General features: G+C 35.7%; 1 protein-coding gene across 1 annotated transcript; it reads right to left on the bottom strand.

Moving 5' to 3' along the window:
* Positions 1 to 1,591: 1,591 nt before the first annotated feature.
* Positions 1,592 to 19,821, bottom strand: LOC141825634 (importin beta-like SAD2). Its single transcript, XM_074713020.1, has 22 exons — positions 19,638 to 19,821; positions 17,243 to 17,378; positions 17,077 to 17,164; positions 15,392 to 15,547; positions 14,824 to 14,986; positions 14,547 to 14,731; positions 14,293 to 14,466; positions 13,765 to 13,910; positions 13,550 to 13,673; positions 13,274 to 13,454; positions 11,947 to 12,106; positions 11,814 to 11,855; positions 11,622 to 11,740; positions 11,351 to 11,549; positions 9,710 to 9,841; positions 8,021 to 8,124; positions 7,691 to 7,870; positions 6,819 to 6,958; positions 6,601 to 6,740; positions 5,723 to 5,862; positions 2,249 to 2,375; positions 1,592 to 2,152 (listed from the first exon to the last, which is right to left on the bottom strand). Exons 1-22 carry the CDS (start codon positions 19,716 to 19,718, stop codon positions 2,001 to 2,003), a joined length of 3,069 nt encoding a protein of 1,022 aa, XP_074569121.1. The 5' UTR covers positions 19,719 to 19,821; the 3' UTR covers positions 1,592 to 2,000.
* Positions 19,822 to 20,258: the final 437 nt, after the last annotated feature.

Below are 20,258 nucleotides of genomic sequence, written 5' to 3'. Positions count from 1 at the left end.
AGAAGTATAATGACTAAATTTTTTATTTAGTCTATTAAAGTCCATCCCTTCCCTAGTCAAAGTCATGTTCATGGTAATTTAAATTTCTAATGATAGTTAATAAATCATTAAAAAAACAAACCAATACCTCTTTTATCAATGGAACACCCCTTTCATAAATAATATACCACGCTAAATTAAAATCAATCAATAAAGAATACAACTTTGATCTTATAGTTCTAGCGTTAGATACTCTTGTAATATACATACAAAACTAATTAGACAGGTGATAGAAAGAAAAAACTACTTTTTTTTTAATTTCTTTCCTTTGAGATTGAACAATTCAAATTGGAGGAAAATTTCCCTCTATATATATATATATGAATTAATTAGTCTTCCCTCACCACCTCTTTGACATGCATGGAGGACACGTCGAGTCTTCTAATTTACACATGCTGAATGATCTGCATCATGAGTTGATACCTTGATCGAAGCTCCAATTTGCCACAAGATCTAGCAACAATCTGCAATCACTCGCTAAATGAGAAAGAAAAAAAATAAAATCAAAACTTCTGAAATCTACAACAAGAAGAAACTTTCAGGTGCTTGGTACCAAGAGCTGCAAGTGCGAATGTTAATTATATATACATATATAAACACACTATCCATTATTCCATCAGTAGAACAAGAGAAGAAGAGAGAGGGTACAGCCTCAATTGCAGACTCTCTTCTTCTTCCTAGCTGAGGCTGTACTCTCTCTCTTCTCCCATTGCTCTTGATGTTTGATCTGTATAGATCTATCTTGATCCCCGGCTTGAGACAACCCTCAAGCACCACCCTATTTATAGGCCAAATCATCTATATTTGCTTTGATGGCTGGCTGGCTGGCTCTCCTGATCTATGATCTGCAAACGCCATGGCCAATAATGGTGCAAGTTGAGTAGCATGCAGGCCTCCTGTGCTCCCATGACCGTTCAATTAAATTCATAATAGATAGGGAAACTTGTAGGGCTGCCTGTCAGCAATAATGAAGGCTCGAACTGTAGCTAGCTGAATCCATGAGGCTGTGTCGGCAAATCTAACCTCACGACTCCTTCTAGGGTTCCAACCTTCATGCAAGTAGAGCAGTTAGTAACGGTAATTTTATAAGTACCAAAATGAACGCCACTCGATTTGAAGAATTCGATCGCAATATACGACAAAATATGAAAGATTGATGTTGATGAGGCCACACTGCACTGCACTGCACTGCACTACACCGCAGTAGATGTCGTCCAACATGTGTTCATGCGTCCCCACATCACGTGAATCATGAAACATATGCATGCGTCTCGGTCTCTTTGATTATATTAACACATGATCATTGTACAAGTCAAAGGAGAAAGATTTGACTAAGTTTAATGATGTGCATTATCTGTATACCATACAGAGACTGCTAAAGATGCAACAGCATGGCAGTAGCCTGCAGATCTGGAAGTGGATTACAGAATGATCATGGCTAAATCAAATTTAGTTCTAGTATTGTTTGTGAACATTGCATTTATAAAGATAAAGATACGAGACTTCGCTTCGATTGCACATCACAAAAGAATTTGCAAGAGATCAATAATTACCAAACATATTAAACAATTGCCACCATTCCCTTTCTAGTATACAGAGTAGATAGTCATATACATCCATCACTTCTTACCCTTTTCTTATTGCACCAATAACCCAAGCCAATATCACTCCAGTGTAGCCTCTGTTCGATCATCAACTCTTACCCAATCGATATAGAGAAAAAAAATTAAATGAAAACAAAATCGACAAAACTATGGACTAGGCCGTATAGGTGGTAACCTCCCGTTAAGAGATTCCCACCAAAAAAATTGCTAAAAAAAACTGAGAATATTTTAACGTCCACATCGATGCTGTGGGACTCGATAAGGCACTGTGGGACTCGATAACAATTCCTTCTCCGGTCCTTTTGCCATTTCTAACGAAGGAGACCATCTCAAAGCCTCAAGCTCTATCATGCTGATTTATTCAGTAGTCGCCTTGTTCAACTTTTCTTTCTCGATCTCTGTTTTTCTCAGCTCAGCATGTTGAGCAATGCTTGTTGCCAGAGCTTGATAGTGGGCGTCCAGTGTCAGCATCAGGTTTTGGAACCTACCGGGGTCAGAAGCTTGCATGGCTGAGGATAGCAGTTGCGTTAGTTATATCTCTTACGTGGTGTAGTTGTGTTAGCCGAAATAAATAGACAAGATGAAAAAAAAGAGTATATTAATACCTTGAACAGTTTCCACAAAGAAAATGAAGGGATCAACTTCATCAATTGGTGATTGAGCGTCATCGTCGTCATCGCTGTAATCATCATCAGTCTCATCATCCTCATCATTTGATTGAAATCCTTTTGCCTGATTCCATCATATAGGACGATAAGGTATGATCTTGCACACAATTGTAGGAAACTAGTGGTGCAAATAATAATAGATAGACTCTTAAATCAAAAACAGGTTCAATAAAAGAAACTGATCCACGAGCTAAATTTCATTTTATTTTATTCCTATTCGATTAAATGTTGTTGCCTTCCACTTTTACTATTCTTAGCAAACCAATTTTATTTTGGATGTCTCCACAATAAGCAATAATACAAAACTTTCTATTTTAGAGATTCTCTTCTCTCATGAGATCCTAGGCACACTGATCTATCCTGGTGCTGCATAAATTACACAAGGGATACCACAAAATACAAAATATATACCAAAATGAGTTGTGGAATGTAACATTGTTGCTAATTTTATAGCAACAAGTAGTGAGCTTTTTTGATCAAAAAATGATTTTAGAAATAATGCATAGTGTTCAAGACAAGGGGTGCAAAACCTATATCACAAGCAAAGTGTCATGGATATGCTTGTAATTTATGTAGCAAGATGGGGCAATTTAGCGCATAAAGAAATGTATGTAGTGATATAATCTTACATAGAAGGTGAATTGAGGGGGGAAATTCTTATCAATTTTTTGGTAATCTAAGTATCCAACTCTTTCAACCGACTAATCTTGAAGGTGACCGACTCAGCCCCATAAAAGTTTCCCACCGACCACCAAAATAAATCGGGAAACGCGAACGACGCATCGCTCCGCAATCAACGTTCCAAGATTGTCTTCCCATTAGAGGAAATTAATCTGCAATGCATCATAATTGAGAATCGACCCGTAGATGCCTAGTTAACTGCGGAAGCATCTTATCATTGCACCATAGTCCCAGGGGCAAATTCTTGTCATTCTATGTTGTACACTATATCTTTAAAATCAGCAATAAGCTGTGCTAGCCCCAGCTATTCAGTGGTAACTACATGGAAACTTCAAGGTCATGTCACTAATAATATCCCTTCAAGGACATATCACTAATAATATCCAAATTTCTTAAATCATTCTCAATAACATTAGAGATTCTTCTGTCTCCCCATTATACCTTCAGATCTACTCGATTAAACTTGTCAATTTTGGAATCTACCAATAGTCTTTGGGCATAACTATTACCTCATACTATTTTTCTCTATTTATCTTCTTTGAAAGCTACATTATATTATTCATGGATAGTAGCATTTTTTATTCGATCTTAGTAAACCCAAACAATCATCTTAGCATTCATATAAAAGAATCATACAAAATAAGCTCATCAAAGCACTTAAGGTTCATGTCTTCAGACAGTCCACCCAATTTATAGATTTTATGGCTAGATTGTACATATGAATATGCAATAACCTGAAATCTATGCTTAAGACAGACAATTTGGTCAACAGGCATATAAGTATGAAACATCAGATGTTTTTGATCATGAACATTCTACGTGTATGAGAAAAACAAAAAAAGATTACAAGTGATGTTATGATCAGAATTGAGGATTTAGTTTCAGATTCATACAAGAAATGATAAAACGGAGAGGAAAAATGTCAGTATGGATGACAGGTTGGCAAGAAATCTGAGTGAAGAAAAAATAAGACCCTTTAATTCTTCACTATCTAATGTTACAAATTATTTTACAATTGAAGGATATAGCATAAGCATTTAACAATTTAATTCCATCTAGAAATCATGCTATCGATGGCATTTTTTTCCAACTGTGTGCTTTTGTGAGTGTTTGATATCATTATTAGGGCTGAGCAAGAATTCGGTTAAACCGAATAAACCGATCGAACCGACCGAATTTAAAATTTCGGTTCGGTTATTTCGAAATTTCGGTTTTTTTTATAAAAAAATCGGTTTTTTCGGTTTTTTCGGTTCGGTTTCGGTTTTAGATTTTGTTATTCGGTTAAACCGAAAAAACCGAAAAAAACGAAAATTAATGGACTTAAATGTAAAGTTGCTAAAAAAAAAAGTAAAAAACCCTAAATCAATCTCCATTCTCCGCTCGCTCACTCACGCCGCAACAAGCCAACAACTCCCGTCCCGAGGAGTCCTGACTCCCGACTCCTCCGCTTCCTCTGCCCTAATCTTCTCCCGTCGCTCCCGTCGCTCCCGCCGACGCCTGACGTTGCCTAGTCTTCGATGCTCTTGGCCGCTCGCTCACTCACGCCACAACAAGCCAACAGCTCCCGACTCCTCCGCTTCTTCTACCCTAATCTTCTCCCGTCGCTCCCGTTGCCGACGCCTGACGTTGCCTAGTCTTCGATGCTCTTGGGCGCCTGTGAGTGGCTGTGACTCCAAGGTTTCGCCGGTCTACCGTCCACCTCAATCATCTTTTCTCCCGTCGCTCTCGCCGCAAGCACCTTCCCATTGTTCTCGCCGCAGACGCTTCAGTCTAGTTTTCGAAGAAGATGTAAGCTAGCTGTCCTTCATGCTCCTTAGTTAAGGAAGCTCCAAAATGTCCTATTGATTTTCTTGCTAAATTTTCCTGCAAGGCATGAAATTGCATGAGCGAAGGAGCGAGATCTTATTGGCGTACCATCATTTTAATTGAATCAAACCTTATCATCATTTTAATTAATTAAATTATTTGAGTTAGAAACATCGGTTAATTCGGTTAAAAACCGAATTAACCGATATTATATCGGTTCGGTTTATTTGGTTATTGTTGAAAAATTCGGTCGGTTCGGTTTGATCGAAAAAATTCGGTTTATTCGGTTTTCGGTTTTCGGTTTATTCGGTTCGGTTCGGTTCGGTTTTAACCGAATACTCACCCCTTCATTATAACAATCTGTACAAAGTCCAGATCTGTTTCTTGCACCTGGAGGTTACTTGGTACATGATCAAACTAAGAATAATCAAATATTTATGTTTTTTCTTTCCACAAATAAAGGGATTTCACTGTTCCTAGTTTCATATGTAATATTGCCCTGGAGAAATATATTAAAATCAAGTCTTTAAAAGAACGAAAAAACATATATAGAGAGACGTTACTTCCATATCTGATATGTCTTGGAACCTATCCCATTTAATTCCTATATGCTAAGACAACATGACAGTTTGAGTAATCTTCCTAAGACCATAATAAATCAATCGAGCTTGCATTTTTACCTTTTGGAAAATGAGTCCCAATGGACACTAATGTCTAGCAAACTAGGAAATTATTACAGACTAAGTTTCTTTATCTTGATAAGATCATCATAGGAAACTTGATTTTTAAAAACTTATGAGATTTAATTATAAACCAGACTAGATTTATGCCGTCTCCAATTTAGCAGATCAAAATTATGAATGTGTCATTTGGTCAGCATGATAAGGAATATGTACCATAAAGATGTTACATTAATCTACTAACCTCCGCAACCAATTTCTTGAATTTTTCTTCACTGCAATACTCAGTGTCATCTCCCATTTCAGACTCTTCTTCCTCATCATCATCGTCGTCAGCATCAAAGCCATCCATATTGTCAAAGTTGTCATCTTCTTTCTCAGCTTCTGCCCAGTTAAAGAAGTTACTATGAAACTGAATACAAAGGTAATGCAGAATAATCTTTTTGCATGACTAGAACTTGTCAAATATATCATAAGGTAAAAAATTTCTTGACGACATAAATAGAAGAAACAAGTCAATGAAAATGTCAGCTAAAAAATTTCAAAGGTCATGAATTTACAACAGCAAATAAGCGTAAAGAACTGAAATTAAGGTTTAAAATCATGTACCATGCTGGATAGCACGGGCAAAATTTATCGTTTCGCTTGTCGTTCGTCATGGTACCAACATTGGCACCACGGGCCACCGCGATCCTATGGCAACCTCCACGAGGATCGTGAGGTGCTGCAATCCTACAGCATCCTCGGCAGGGGCACCGCGATCCCGTAGTTTTTTTCCTTATTAATTTATTTTTTGTATTTTTAATTTTTTTAATATTTAGGTTAAAATTTTAATTTTCAAAAATATTTTTAATGAATATATTTTATATTTAAAAATATTAAAACAGATTGACATGACACGATACAATATCAAAATCGTATCGTTCCGGTCATAAACCGAAACTCCCCAATATGATCCGAAATTTTAAACCATGACTCAAACTAATAAGAATTGCAAAAAAAAAAAAGTGTATTAATCAGTGTGTAAAAGTTACTTTTACGTGACACAGGAGCACAAAAAAAATCAAATGACTAGGGTAAATAGACTGGTTTATCTGCAGAAGACGCAAAACATACTATTACCTGCAAGTTGATCTTTGTAAGAAACTAGAAGCTCAACTGTTGCCTTAAAGAAACGTTCTAAAGCTTCAGCAGGCAACTGGTTGGCAGGAAGGCCAAGAAGAGAAGTTAATCCCAAGCAGCAAATCTTTTTATTATGCATCCTACATTTGTGATAGAGTGTTCAGCATCATACAGAGCCAATGGAAAGTGACAACAAACAGAAAGAAGATGAACTTTACCCTTTAAAGTTTGCACGTACACCACTTTTTTTAACTTCTTGCAGCATCTGAAACCAGAGACTGAAAATATCTGAAGCAACCCCAAGTTTATGCAGTATCCCGAGCGTCAAAGAAGAGTTATAGTATAGAGCATCAGCAATCTGCAAAAAGAGCAGCTATTAAACTGAAAGAATATTAAAGAGCCAATTATAAAAATTTTACTCCATAAAAGCCAAAGAAAAAATGAAGTCCTAGAAATAAATGCTCTTCTAAGATATCAGAGAGTCAAACCAGACTAGCTACACAAATTTGAGGCACACATATGGTTAAAAGTCATACTGCTAAAAAATCATAATAGACTGAATCTTGTTCCTCAAAAGTAAGTCTGATAGAATGAAACCACTAACAACAGAGCACCAGGAGCAGATACAAGAAATACAAGCATAACATTGGATAATTCAGAGAGTTTTTTTTAATCAAAGTTTCTCCAACAAACAAATTCACTCAGTCATAAATGAAGATATTATGACGATTGTCATAAAATAAAAAAATGCAGAATATGAACACCTATAATGTTAGACAATTGAGACGTACACATTTCAGCCCAAGGTAATGCAGAGAGGAATAAGAATATAAGATTATATTCAATTGTAATAAAAGAATATCATAGCTGCATATCTTTAATTGGATTAAGATCACAAGTTATGGCATAAAAAATTGAGGTGTCTGTTAGCTTAACAGAGTAATACATGTGAACTGGATGTTCCACTGACAATATAGAGTTCCATTAGTTAATTCTAATTGCATAAATTACATTTTAAAGTCTACCTTGGATGAAAGTAACAAAAAACAAACAATGGCTTTAAAATGTTGTGAAGAAAAAAAATACTTACAACTTGTATCATGAGACACTTAAAATGTGGCTTTTGTGCTCGGCTCAAACGATCAATGGTAATCCTCAAGTAAGGCTCAACCCAATGGTCCACTTGGCCTTTACAATTTTGGAATACCATTTCAATGAGCTTAGGAGCAGGTTCAATATCACTGTCATCCATGATTCTATCTGACATGATCTGTAAAATAGATCACCGAAAAAAAAACATAATCAAAGCAATCGTATGATTGAAAGGTCTGCATTTACTATTTGAAGTTTCGATTAACCAAAAATAGATTTCCAAAAATGTTAGTGAAGGTTCACACAAATAGCTGAATGAAACTCATACATTTGAAAGTACTTTCCACAGGCTTTGCTGATAATCTGGATCTTTACATGAAAGGAAATGTTCGATACCCCTTGATATATAATTGTCTAGAGGAACAAGCATATCTGAGAGGAGAAAACACATAAGTAGACAGATGTGAATACAAAGAAGAAACAAAGATTGAGACAATTTTTTATGAAAAAATTATCAGAATCTGAGATACCATTTAAAGAAGGTTCACTTTAATTTAAAAAATTGGTTCGCATACATCTAATTGGTTCAATTGAATAAAATCTTAATTATCCAACCCACCATGACCCTCCTTGTCGTGTTATTTTTCAATCTAATTCTGTTGTGCATTTTTCTTCATTGAAATGTGAAATACAATGTCGTTTGTCGTGTGTTCTTATGATTGTAAAATTGTTTTGATTTGATTAATATACTTTGTTAGTAATAATAAGGGTAATATATTTGACATTGTCTCATACAACTATATGGGCATTATATGTATATGCATACATGCATACAAGTATGTTCATTTTTCCTTCTTTCCATTTCATTTTAATATTGTTTTAACACCACTACCTAGGCCCCACTGAGGCGCTATGCAGTGTATTGACAGCCTAAAACTGCATTTTGAAACTAAGTAATATAAGGTGGCAGAAAACATGGTTGGTTTGGCAGTTCGATCATCAGCATTTTTCCTTCAATGAAGATGATACTGAAATCTCCATCAGAACAAGATAAAAGAAGCAAGAGGTAATGTCATATCTCATCACCAGAATGTCAAATCTTAATGAGAAGAGATCAATAGAATGCGCTGCATTGTTTGGTCTGGAACAATGTTTTTCAATAACCAGACCTAAACAACACAGTGTGAACAGAAATGACAAGTTAATTAATGGTAAAAGGGACAAAGTTGGATAAACTCCTAACAAAACAGGAAAGATTGCCACTACATCAAATCCAAGAGCTTCTCCTCAAATGAGAAACTGAAAAAAAAATGTAGTTGAATCTGCTCTAATTGCAAGCTGAGAGAGGATAAAATAGTATTATTCTACCAGGAAAAAAACAGTTTAACTATATAGGATCAAAATAATAACTAGCAGATAAACAATCTATGGCAAACAAAACTTACATACTCATATTATCATATAACTATTAGCACTAGAAACATGTAACTGATTTGTGGCTATCATTCTAAACATAAAGTAACTAAAAATAATGGGATGCAAGATTGGATACCCAGGAAAAAGCAGATTACCTCATTTTAAACTAAATGTGAATGATATAATAATCAGAAACAAGAATTAACTTCACTATGCATCTCTTTTGGGAAAGTGAAGGACCAAATCTAGGTTATTGAAGCTCAATAAGATGGATCAAGTTAAGCTATTTCAAGTGGAATATAACATATACCACCAACCACTCTGCTTTTGACTGTTCTCCTTATGATCGTTTAAGTGAAAATTATGATCAATGCACAGAGAAATCACTTCTTGAAAATGAAGTATAAGAAGAAAACTGGATTAGAGTTAGCCAAAACAAGCATACAAATCTTTCTAGAAGTTAAAGAGTCTTAAGACAACATATAGCTAATGCATTGATCCCATGCATAACATGATGTGTTTCCTTGCACAAAAAACTCAGAAAGAGAACTAAAAGAATGCAAAAACTGAGAATAAGAAAGAGTTGCATGTATTGACTTACTCTCAAAGAAATCTATAGCCCAATCTTCAAGTGCTTCTACAATTAAAGGCCAAAGAGACCACATGTCCAATGAGATTGTTGGGGAGAAAAGTGTCATATAAGAAACAATTTCCAAAACTTCTTCAAAAACATCTGTGAAACATGCAAACCATCAGAATAAAAATGTATTGATTCATAGGATCCATCAATCTTGATCAAAATGTATTAAACAGGCAATGTGAAATTGCAAACCTCAAGACATTGAATAGAATCACAATATTGATAGCATGGTTTACACTTGCAGAATTTTTATATTGCTGTGTCAAACAGGCAACTAAATTGATAGCTCAAGACACTGAATAGAGTCACAATATTGATAGCATGGTTTACACTTGCAGAATTTTTATATTGTAACATATAATATACAATTATTAAAAAATGGTAAAGCATGTACCAACAAACATAAAATCATGCATAAATAGAAGATTGAGAATCAAATACAAATAGATGAATTTTGTACACAAAAGAAGATCCTACTAAGAAAAAAAAAGAAACTTGATATCAGCAGAAATTTTAGCAATGAGGATAAAATTTAGAAGAAAAAGAATAGTTGCAAGAGAAAACAAGGAAGACTGATATTTAGTGCACTGAGTTATTGCATTCCATCAAGCTATTATAATTTTGATGAGACGAGACAGCATAAACCTAATTATAATTAAGTAGGCAACAAGTTAAAGAGTCATCCACTTCGGCCTGCCAAAAGGAGCATCGAAAATAATAAATTACATCAACGAATATGTAATGTAATCTATGAAAACTGAGGCATCTAGGAATTTTTAGAAAGACATCACAAAGTGTGTCAATTAAATAACCTTTATCAGCTTTATAAATTGTAACAGTTCAGACATGAAATTCAGTGTGCATTGTAATTGCAAATTTTGAACTATATTTACAGCAGTATCCTACTGATGCTAAACAAAACTGAGTCAGCATATAATCTACATGTACAACATGATTACCCCTATAAATACTTTCTGAAGCCAGGTGCTCCAATGTAGGTGATCCCAACCCAAAGTGCAAAACAATATTAAAGTGTTACAGCGAATGTCAAAATACATGCTCTTTTTGTCCCAACAAACAAGACAACCTCCACAAGAGACCCTCTGACTATTGACATTTGCGACCAGTGGAGATTCACAGAAGAGGAATATCTCCTTGTGTATGGTTCATTAAGTGTGATAGGTCGCTTCATGTCAAAAATGCACTAGCCAGCTGAGGTGGACTAGAAGACCTGCACATGCACTGAATACGAGGCTAACTATGCCAAGGCCATACCATCAAAACCTATAAATAGCCAGGTAAAATGCTGGCCGAAGGTAACATTTCTACCACCTGTACCTACGTTCCCTACTTGTAGAAGTGCATCATCAAACCATGGTGCTGGTTTTGCAAGTCATAAGAAGCATATCCCAACAAGTTCAACTTTTCTGACAAGGGAACCAGAATATTCACCTAGATTTTCTCATTTGATCACTGAGGCTGACAGAGTTGAACCACCCTCGAACCATGAACATTAACAATGTGCAATAATGTTTCTACAACAAAAGGCAAATACATAAACTTCACCAAGATGCCAATAATGACAACCATACAGTCAGTTACCTTGACCATCTGTAGTCAACATCCTCCGCATTATGGGCAGTAAAATTGGCTCAATTTGAACAAAGAGATGAGGAAGACTGCTAACAGATTCAAGGATGGTACTTATGGCACGTAGACAACCAACAGCAGCTAAAGCACCTGTGTCATCAGCTTCATCATCTGCTTCAGATGTATTCAAGCACTTCCAAAATGCAGCAGCCTATTCAAAGAATTGAGTTTTTATCAAAGGGAATGCTGATATACTAAAAGCAATTGAATTAAAATACAATACCAGATTCTGGCACAAGCCAAAAGCATATGGAGCCATTTCTTCACCGAACTTATCCACAATGGTCTCGAGAGTGAAGGCAATGTCCTCATTCTCAACCTCGTTCATAAGTTTAAAAAACTCTACAGGTAATGTTCTCAAAATCTCAGGAAAGAGCATAAAAATTTTAGATAAAAAAAAACTACTTTGACATACCATCAAGCAATTGAGGAAGAATCGACCGGATCTCATCTAGATCTATATCAAGAACATAATTGTAAGTTACTTAATGTGAAAATACAAGAAAATTATTAGTTTCAGGTCCAAATAAATGTTAGCATAAACATGCCTTTGCAAGCTTCAATGAAAGAGCGCAGAGCAAAAACTGAATCGACACGCACAGGAAGCTCTGGATCCCTCATTCCAGAAACAACAGAGTGGAAGGCTATTCGGAAATTGTTTTGGTCTGAAAAACTGATATTTGCATACTGCCCAGCAACCCATCCTGCCTGGTATTCCATCAAATAGATTCATAAATTCAAAAATCATAACATAAATTTGCAAACAAATAGGTTCTCATATTACAGAAGCATAAAGTCAACTAACTAGAATTGGAAGTCTCAGTACATAGTTGGTTTCTTAAAAACAGGAATATATATATATATATATATATATATATATATATATATATATATATATATATATATATATATAGAGAGAGAGAGAGAGAGAGAGAGAGAGAGAGAGAGAGTAGTATTTGTATAATTCAGGTAATATGTTTGGGCTCTCAGCGTGACTTCTTTAAAGAGGTAACAAGCATAAAATGAAGATTTATCCAAGAAATGAGTATCTTCCAAGCAGAAATACTACAGAAGTTAAACTTATCAGAAAAAATTAAGTCAAGCGACAAACTAATACTTAATTGCATGTAGTGGGATACAATAGCACCTAGTTCATTATGTTGTTCCACGTTCATAATGCATAGATCTGTACGAATGAAAAATGCAAGTGACATACATGGCAAATATTGGAATAAAGTAGTTGTTGCCATGAGGATCAACTGAGAACTGGCATTTTTTGGCAGAATGGAAACCACAGAAAAAAGATGTTTTAGAGTTCAAAAGCACAAGGAACGAAGGACAAAAAAAAAAAAAAAAAAAAGAATTGTCCGTGTAATTACACACTGCTCAGTTAGTTGTATGCAGTGATTTTTGCAGGTTAAAAGAGGAAGGTAATTGGCCTACTTTGAAGATATTAGATATTGGTAATAAAAAAGACAAAAATAGTGGCGTATACAATCTGCTAATTCCAACAAATCTAAGGCTTATCTATATGAAAAGGATCAAATAATACTACTATAAGATTAATGTCAGCATCAGAATTTCTTATAATATGTGAAACACAATTACGGAGGACAAAGGATCAAGCTTCAGCTTGTTGCAAATGATTCATCCAAAGCAAAAAAGTTACCAAACAGATCTAGCAACTACAGTCATGGAAAATATATGCACAATCAATCATTACATTAGAATACAAACAATAATCAACAACCCACTCGATACATTTCATCAATAAGAGTAACTGGATTTTGTGTCCAAGGAGAAAAGCCCATAGGGATTTGATAAATAGAGAATGAATGCCAAGCACAGAAATAACTAGACAGAAAAAAATACAACCTTTGCTCGAAGATGACCAATGGGACTTGCAAATTCAGGAAGAACATGTTGGACTAACATACGCTCTAGCTCTGACTTATAAGGTTCTGTTTGTTTAAGTTTATCACACAATGATCCAATAGCCAGAAGAGCACCATCTTTCTGGCGATATGGTTTATGTTCAATAGGTGACTCATCATATCTGTTACAAAGTGATAGGCAAATAGATCAATATTTTTCGTTTATAAGGTTCATGAAGTGAATGAAAGAAGCCTAATAGACCAAAGAATTAAAGACCTTTTAAAAATCTCCACAATGAAGTGAATAAACTTTTGTAGGTTCCCTTTGCCTCGTTTTCTCACTAATTCACTCACAAAGTCTATGGCTGCTGTTCGAGGACTGTATAGATCTTCCAAAATATCTGGATAACATATATGAAGAATAGAAATGTTATTCACAGATTGCAGTTCATATAATCAAAAACCAGTGCAAAAAATAGAATCCAAGCTCACCATAGCCCTTTCTAACATACTCATGTGGATCTTCTGCCCATAGATTTTGATCATTGTCATTGAAACACATTAGAGGGAAGACAATCTCAAAAAGAACAATATCAAGTTGTGGCTGCAGCAATTGATACATGCTGTTCTTCGATATACTGCAGAGGATCAATGTCATTGAGAAAATTCATGATATCAAGTATATGAGAAAAAAATCCAAATTTAATTTGGGGTAACAATGAAAATGACCAGTATAAGAAGGCCTAGGTTATGAGACAGAAATGTTCAAACACACAGTGAACAAGAATGGGTTGACAAATAGCTACCTACAGTAGTGTGACACACATATTGACACTAGGAAGAAATGCAATTTCCATAATTCTGAGAAACATCCGCGCCTTTGAAGATAAAAAGATAGATAACTAGGTGTTTTAGATAAAATATGTGGCAACTAATATGTAGATACATGCTATAGAAAAAAAAATAAGCAGTCGAATAAGTTGACCAAACAACAACCAGCTTCAGTAAAGCGACACAAACCTGCTGGTGAGATATTGAAGTATAAGGTTAATAACCCTATCAGGTAGATAACCGCCTGTACGAATAACATTGAGCAATTGTAGGTGACATTGCAGAATTTTTCCAGCACAGCTATCATGAAACATTTGAGCAAAAGCTTTATTCTCTGGCTTCTGAAGCTTCAGATCCCCAAACCTTTTATCAATTCTTCACAAGTCAATATAAGCATAAGATGAACAATGTTCAGCCTTACATTCAATAACCATGCATCTGACCTTGTGTACAAACGATTTAAAATGTGAATTGTCCACTTCTTCACTTTCCACCATCCCCAAGCTTTCCTGAGATCAGGATCAGTTGGTTGACCTTCCAAAGGAACAGGTCTCTCTAATAAATTCAAGAAGAGAGCCATCCACGCACTGAACACATTCGGTGCAAGTAACAGCTGTGGGATCTCTAACTGAAATGGCATATTAAGTTTAAGAAGGAAAGAGTAAGGAGCTAATAAGAAATAATTTAGTCGAAATAATGAATTCTTCTTGTCAAACCTACATATATGGATGACCAGAAAATTTTGCATACAAGCTTGGTGAGTTCTGCTACTTCAATTGAGGGATTAGTTATCTGAAGAAGTTTGTTGAATATGTCCAACAGAAGAGGAAATGTCTCCTTAATAATGAGATGAAATGGTGTTCGATCTTCATCAGATTTGTACCTGTATTTTTTTAAAAAGAAAAAAAATCAGTCAACCATATACAGTTCAAACAAGTACACAATTATATGCAACAAATTATCATTCTTTCACAGAAAAAATTGCACTAAATTATCTTGAACAATGCTCGTCCAAACCCATGATTAAGGTTGATAATTTGTAGAAATAAATATTAGAAAAAAAAACATATAAATAAAATATCAAACAAATCAATGTGTCAACTAACAGCAACAGTGGAATAAACAGTAAGAAAATTAATCGAAAAACATGCATTCAAACTCATAATTAAGGATGATAAAATAGTACAAATAAATAACAAAAATACATAAATAAAAAACCGAACAAACAATGAGAAACGTGATAATATAACTTTAAATGCATACTATTTGTTTGTTAGCATATACTTACTCATATTTTCTGGAGAGAACTCTTAATACATACAAAGCTGCAAATACTTGCTGATCTTGCAATTGGAGATTGCACTTCACCCAATGAAGAAGACCTGGCCACTGCTCTGGGTAATCATCTTGGACAATGGTTTTTATACATTCTCCAAGTTGAGCTCTGTGAAGCAAACATACATGTAAAAATATACCAAACAAATATGAATCATGCACCCCAAGTGTAGCAGAAAACTGAAAAACATAAAGTTTGGTGCCAAGTAGCATCAATTCATTCTAAGATGTGTACATAAGTTGGCAGCAAAATGGAACCTTATGGCCACACACGGATACTCAGTACCCAAATGGCATTTTAAACCTTGAAATAGTTTATATCAATATTTGACTTTTCCAACTTAAGATGAACTTGCAATAAACTTGTTGGAACAAAAAGAGGGATGTCAGTAGTGTAGAGAGAGTCCAGCTCCAGTGTAGTTCAAACCACCAACAGTGTAGATCAGCTTGGAACCTAGAACTATGCCAAGATTATAGCATTTTGTAGCCCTATGATCAGATTTGATTATCAAGAGTTGTAAACTCAAGTTGAGCAGAATTTAAAATATTATTCCATGGCAATTGGCAGAGGCGAAATTTTCCATTTCACACAACACACAAAACCGTTAAACATTTCCTCGATCCTCAATGGATCCCACAATTGATTTCTTTCGCGAACAACAAAGGTAAGTGATGAAGGCGAGCGGCGAATCCCTTGTGAATGATGCAGGCAAAAAGAAGATCCCTCGCAAGCAATGAAGGCAAGCAGAAAATCCCTCACAAGTGACGAAGGCGAGCAGAAAATCTTGTGCAAGAAACAATCGACGATTCTCTTGAGAGCTACAAGTGGCAAATCCCTTGCAAGCAATAAAGGTGAGCAACGAAGATGAGATGCGATGAGGTACCATCTCAATCACATGACAAAGACGAGAAGTTTTTTGATGAGGGCAGGTGACTCCCAAATCCTTCCTAAATGTGATTCGTCTCATTTCGCATCAGCAAACAGGAGTTCTCATTCCTATGGGAGTGATTAAAGCTACGATTTCAAAGGTAAATGGCTTTCCACTCCTACCCTTTCCTCCTCTGTCTAATCTTCTTCCATTACTCTTCCTTCTCCTCCTTGATGCCTCTAGCACCATGTCTCTACAGTCTACACGCTTCAATATAGCACAAAACTGTCTCATTTCAGTTTGGAACTGACCCTAGCCAAGAACGAAATTTCAATCTTTGCACTCAACATTCTTTCTTAGGATAGAATCCAAATTGGACGACCTTGGTTAGAAAAATATTGATCAAATTTCAGTATAATCGAGCAATAATGCAAACCATATTATTACACAATTTTAAAAATAAAAGAAATAAAATGAAACAACACACAGTACTACAGTAGAAAGAGAAATATTCGGTAAGAACAAGCACAAAAGAGATGAAATAGGAATATAACAAGAATGTTGAGAGAGAGAAAAAAAATCTTTTTCCTAACATAAAATTGGCTCAAGTACTAGATTTATTGCATGCAATAACTAACTACATTCTGTACAAAATAAAATTAGAACATGCATACAAACCCATTTATAATCATTAAACACAAATGTTTGGAGAAAGTAAAAAATTCGTAAAATGGCCTTGATATATTCAGTAAATGCATTTGATCTGTACCTCAATAATGGTGGAACTTGAGCAACAAAACCAAGGATATTATCACAAACCATCTGCTTGTCGTTCCCAGATATTTTTGGGGCCTCACCTGGAAACCTTAACTTAATTAGAATTTAGTAGAAATTTGGATTCTAGATGTTTAAAACCTTGAATACTTTGGTCTTACCAGGTTCATGAGGCGACCAGTTTTTGGCCACAAAATTTTTAAAATGGATGCTAGCCACTTGCCGCACAGCCATATCACAACTATCATCTATCATGATCTGAAGTAACCTAATCAAATGATGTTGCATATACTGCAACTGTTGAAAAGAATTTTTGAAATGGTTATGCCAAACAGAATAGGAAATAAAAAAGAAAAAAAATACAATCATGTGTAGTTATGTGTACTATACTGTATGCATTTTCCAAGTTTGTCTAAGACTCTAAGTTAAAGAGAGACATCTTAGCATCACCTAGTGCCGTGCATGCAAGGAAGGGGAAAAAAAGAAAATACAAAAGCCAAGCTAAGTCATTTAGATTCTGTTTTTGCCAGTTGCCCCATGATATACTTAACATCCTTCAAATTAACTTTGAACTGAAGAATGGAAGAGAAACAATTGTCAGTGCATTTTACTTTTGCTAATAGGATATATATTGAGGAAAAGGGCAGTCAAATGCCATGCCATTAGGATAATGTAGTACAGTGGTAGAGAAGCAAACAAACATTTAATGGTCTATGTACAACATTTCATGTTTCAGATGTCCTGTCATCTGCAATTTTGCAACAAGAGATTAATGATTTTAATAGGGTCTATCAGAGAGATTCATTGATGTAGCACAAGAATACTCTGATAGCAAGTTATGGATCATCAAAATCAAACCACAATTCACACAAATAAACTGGAAAAAATCAGGCATGACAAAAGATAACTATTGTCACGCACAGAGAAATAAATGAACTCATGGAGATGGGACATGTGGAGGATTCATGTCCTTCTAAAGATTTTAACCCAGACAAAACTGAAAATAAACTAAAAGCAATGAAGAAGAGAAATAACTTTGTACTTAATGAATAAAGCAAACTACGAAAAAATGAAGTTACAAATTAGAAACAAATCTACTAAGAAATTTCCTGCAATCCTAACTAAGCCAATTACCAACTTAGGAATTTACTTTAAATAATTATTTTCCAAAAGAGGATAACCTACCAAAAAAACTTTTAGAAATCTTAAAATGTCTACAAATCAATTTCCTTGTTTGCACAAGATTCAGCTTTTTATAAGAAAAAGAGCGCACAATGACAATTCAGCAAATTTTATCATGATTTGATTTATTTTCCTTGATAAAGAGATAAGAACAGAGTTTCCTTCAATTACAAGGGGTAAAATGAACCTATACTTGATTAGCCTTGTCGGAACCATGGCTTGTGGGGATCAAATTAGATCTAATCATCATAAGATGATTTTGTGAGGCATGAGGACTGAGGAGAATATAATTCCAATCCACATTATGGCCATCAAACGTTGTAGGTGCTATTTCAAGTCTGCATCACAACTCACAAGGAGATGCTAGCAAGACATCCTTTGACCATGAGCGATCGAGAGAATTTATGTGCACCATAATCAATGGGCAAGTCAGGCCTTTGTCATAAAGATAATGATTCCAATGCATCGTTCAACCATGTGGGGCCCAAAAAATTTCTCCTTGATTGGAATAATGTGCACTACATGTGTTGAGGCAAGCCTCATATATAATAGTGAGAAGTCCTCCAACCATTTAAAGTCAAAAGACCAAGATCATCATAGAAGATCTTTCAACCACAAAGGATCAGAAGATAACGATGCAATAGGCCCAGAGTTGAGAAGTGAGATACTTGTTCGCACAAGCTAAAGGGGAGAAATTATTAAAACTGTCACATGACTCCTAATGTTCACACTGAGACTGGGGGTAATGGTAATTCTCGATAAACCTTGAAAGGGAGCCAAGGCCGCATCGCAATCATGGAATTGACAAGACCAACCCCCCCCCCCCCCCCCCCCCATTAGGTGAGAACATTACATTTATAAGTGCACTCGTTCTCTTGGTTATTTTGTCCTCATTATGAGGTGTTGGGTTGATCGTTTGCTCCTATAGGAAATTTGATATGGTTTGATTGTGGTTGTCCAACAGGGAAACCATAGAGCCATTCTAGTTCATGAATTGATACAAAGTGAAATTGTTAAACTTTAGCATGTCGTTCCTTATCGAAATAAGAACAAGCGTCCAAAGATTAGCTAAATGACATAATTTTGGCGGAGTAAAAATACAAAACAAAGTGGAATCAAGCAAGCTTTCAGAAACAACGGCTAAAATCTCTTTTTTATCCAACATTTATAAAACGGTACAGTTGCACAGAATTCCGTACCAATTTCGATCAGAACAACAGAAAAGAAACCCATATGAACCAAATATACGACATAATAATAGTGCTCTGATCACATAGTAGTTCAACTGCTCGCGGACAAGAGTGGCAAGACAGTCAAAAAAAACATCCTCAAAAAAAGAAAATCACCGAAAAGAAAATCAGGAGTACGTTTAACCTGGTTGAGGCTCTGCTCGGCGCCTTTCCGCTCCTCCGGGTTGTGGCTGAGCGCGGAACGGAGCACAACAACGAGATCCATGGCGGCGGAATCCTTATCCGTCACTGGGGAAAGGAACCTCCGCGGGCTCTAGCCAGCGGCCGTGGCAGCGCCCTGATGGTTTTGGTTGGCCGACGGAGACACGACGACTACTACGGCAACGGGAGTCCGTCACCGCGGCGAAGGCGAACAGGTATTTAACTCTAGGGTTAGGTTAGTCTTTAAAATCAGTTGTCCGAACCGGACCGGCAAGGGCGGCGCTCTAGCTCGATCTTGGATCCTCTTCAATGAGTCTTTTTACAAGGATGAGCCCGATTCCGTGATCGACGGTCGATTACTCTTCGAATAGTGAATTAGACCAATAATAGGTTTATTATCAATTAGAGGCGAAATGGATGGGATCCAAAGTACCGAAGTATCTACTCGTCGTCTTGGATTCTTGTACTCGAGCTGGAAATAGCAGCTGGACTCTTACGAGGATGAGTTGTTTCGAGTACGAATTATCGGTAAAACATCTCTCACGTTCAAAATATGGGAACAGAATACATTTTTTGTATTATTCTATTGTCGAATGTAATTAAA

The sequence above is a fragment of the Curcuma longa genome, chromosome 3 (genome assembly GCF_044706935.1).
Source record: "Curcuma longa cultivar G26 ecotype Majalengka, Jawa Barat chromosome 3, ITB_CL_G26_1.1, whole genome shotgun sequence".
Classification (NCBI taxonomy): domain Eukaryota; kingdom Viridiplantae; phylum Streptophyta; class Magnoliopsida; order Zingiberales; family Zingiberaceae; genus Curcuma; species Curcuma longa.
The sequence above is the reverse complement of the archived record's forward strand: the minus strand, read 5'-3'. Positions and strand labels throughout refer to the sequence as shown.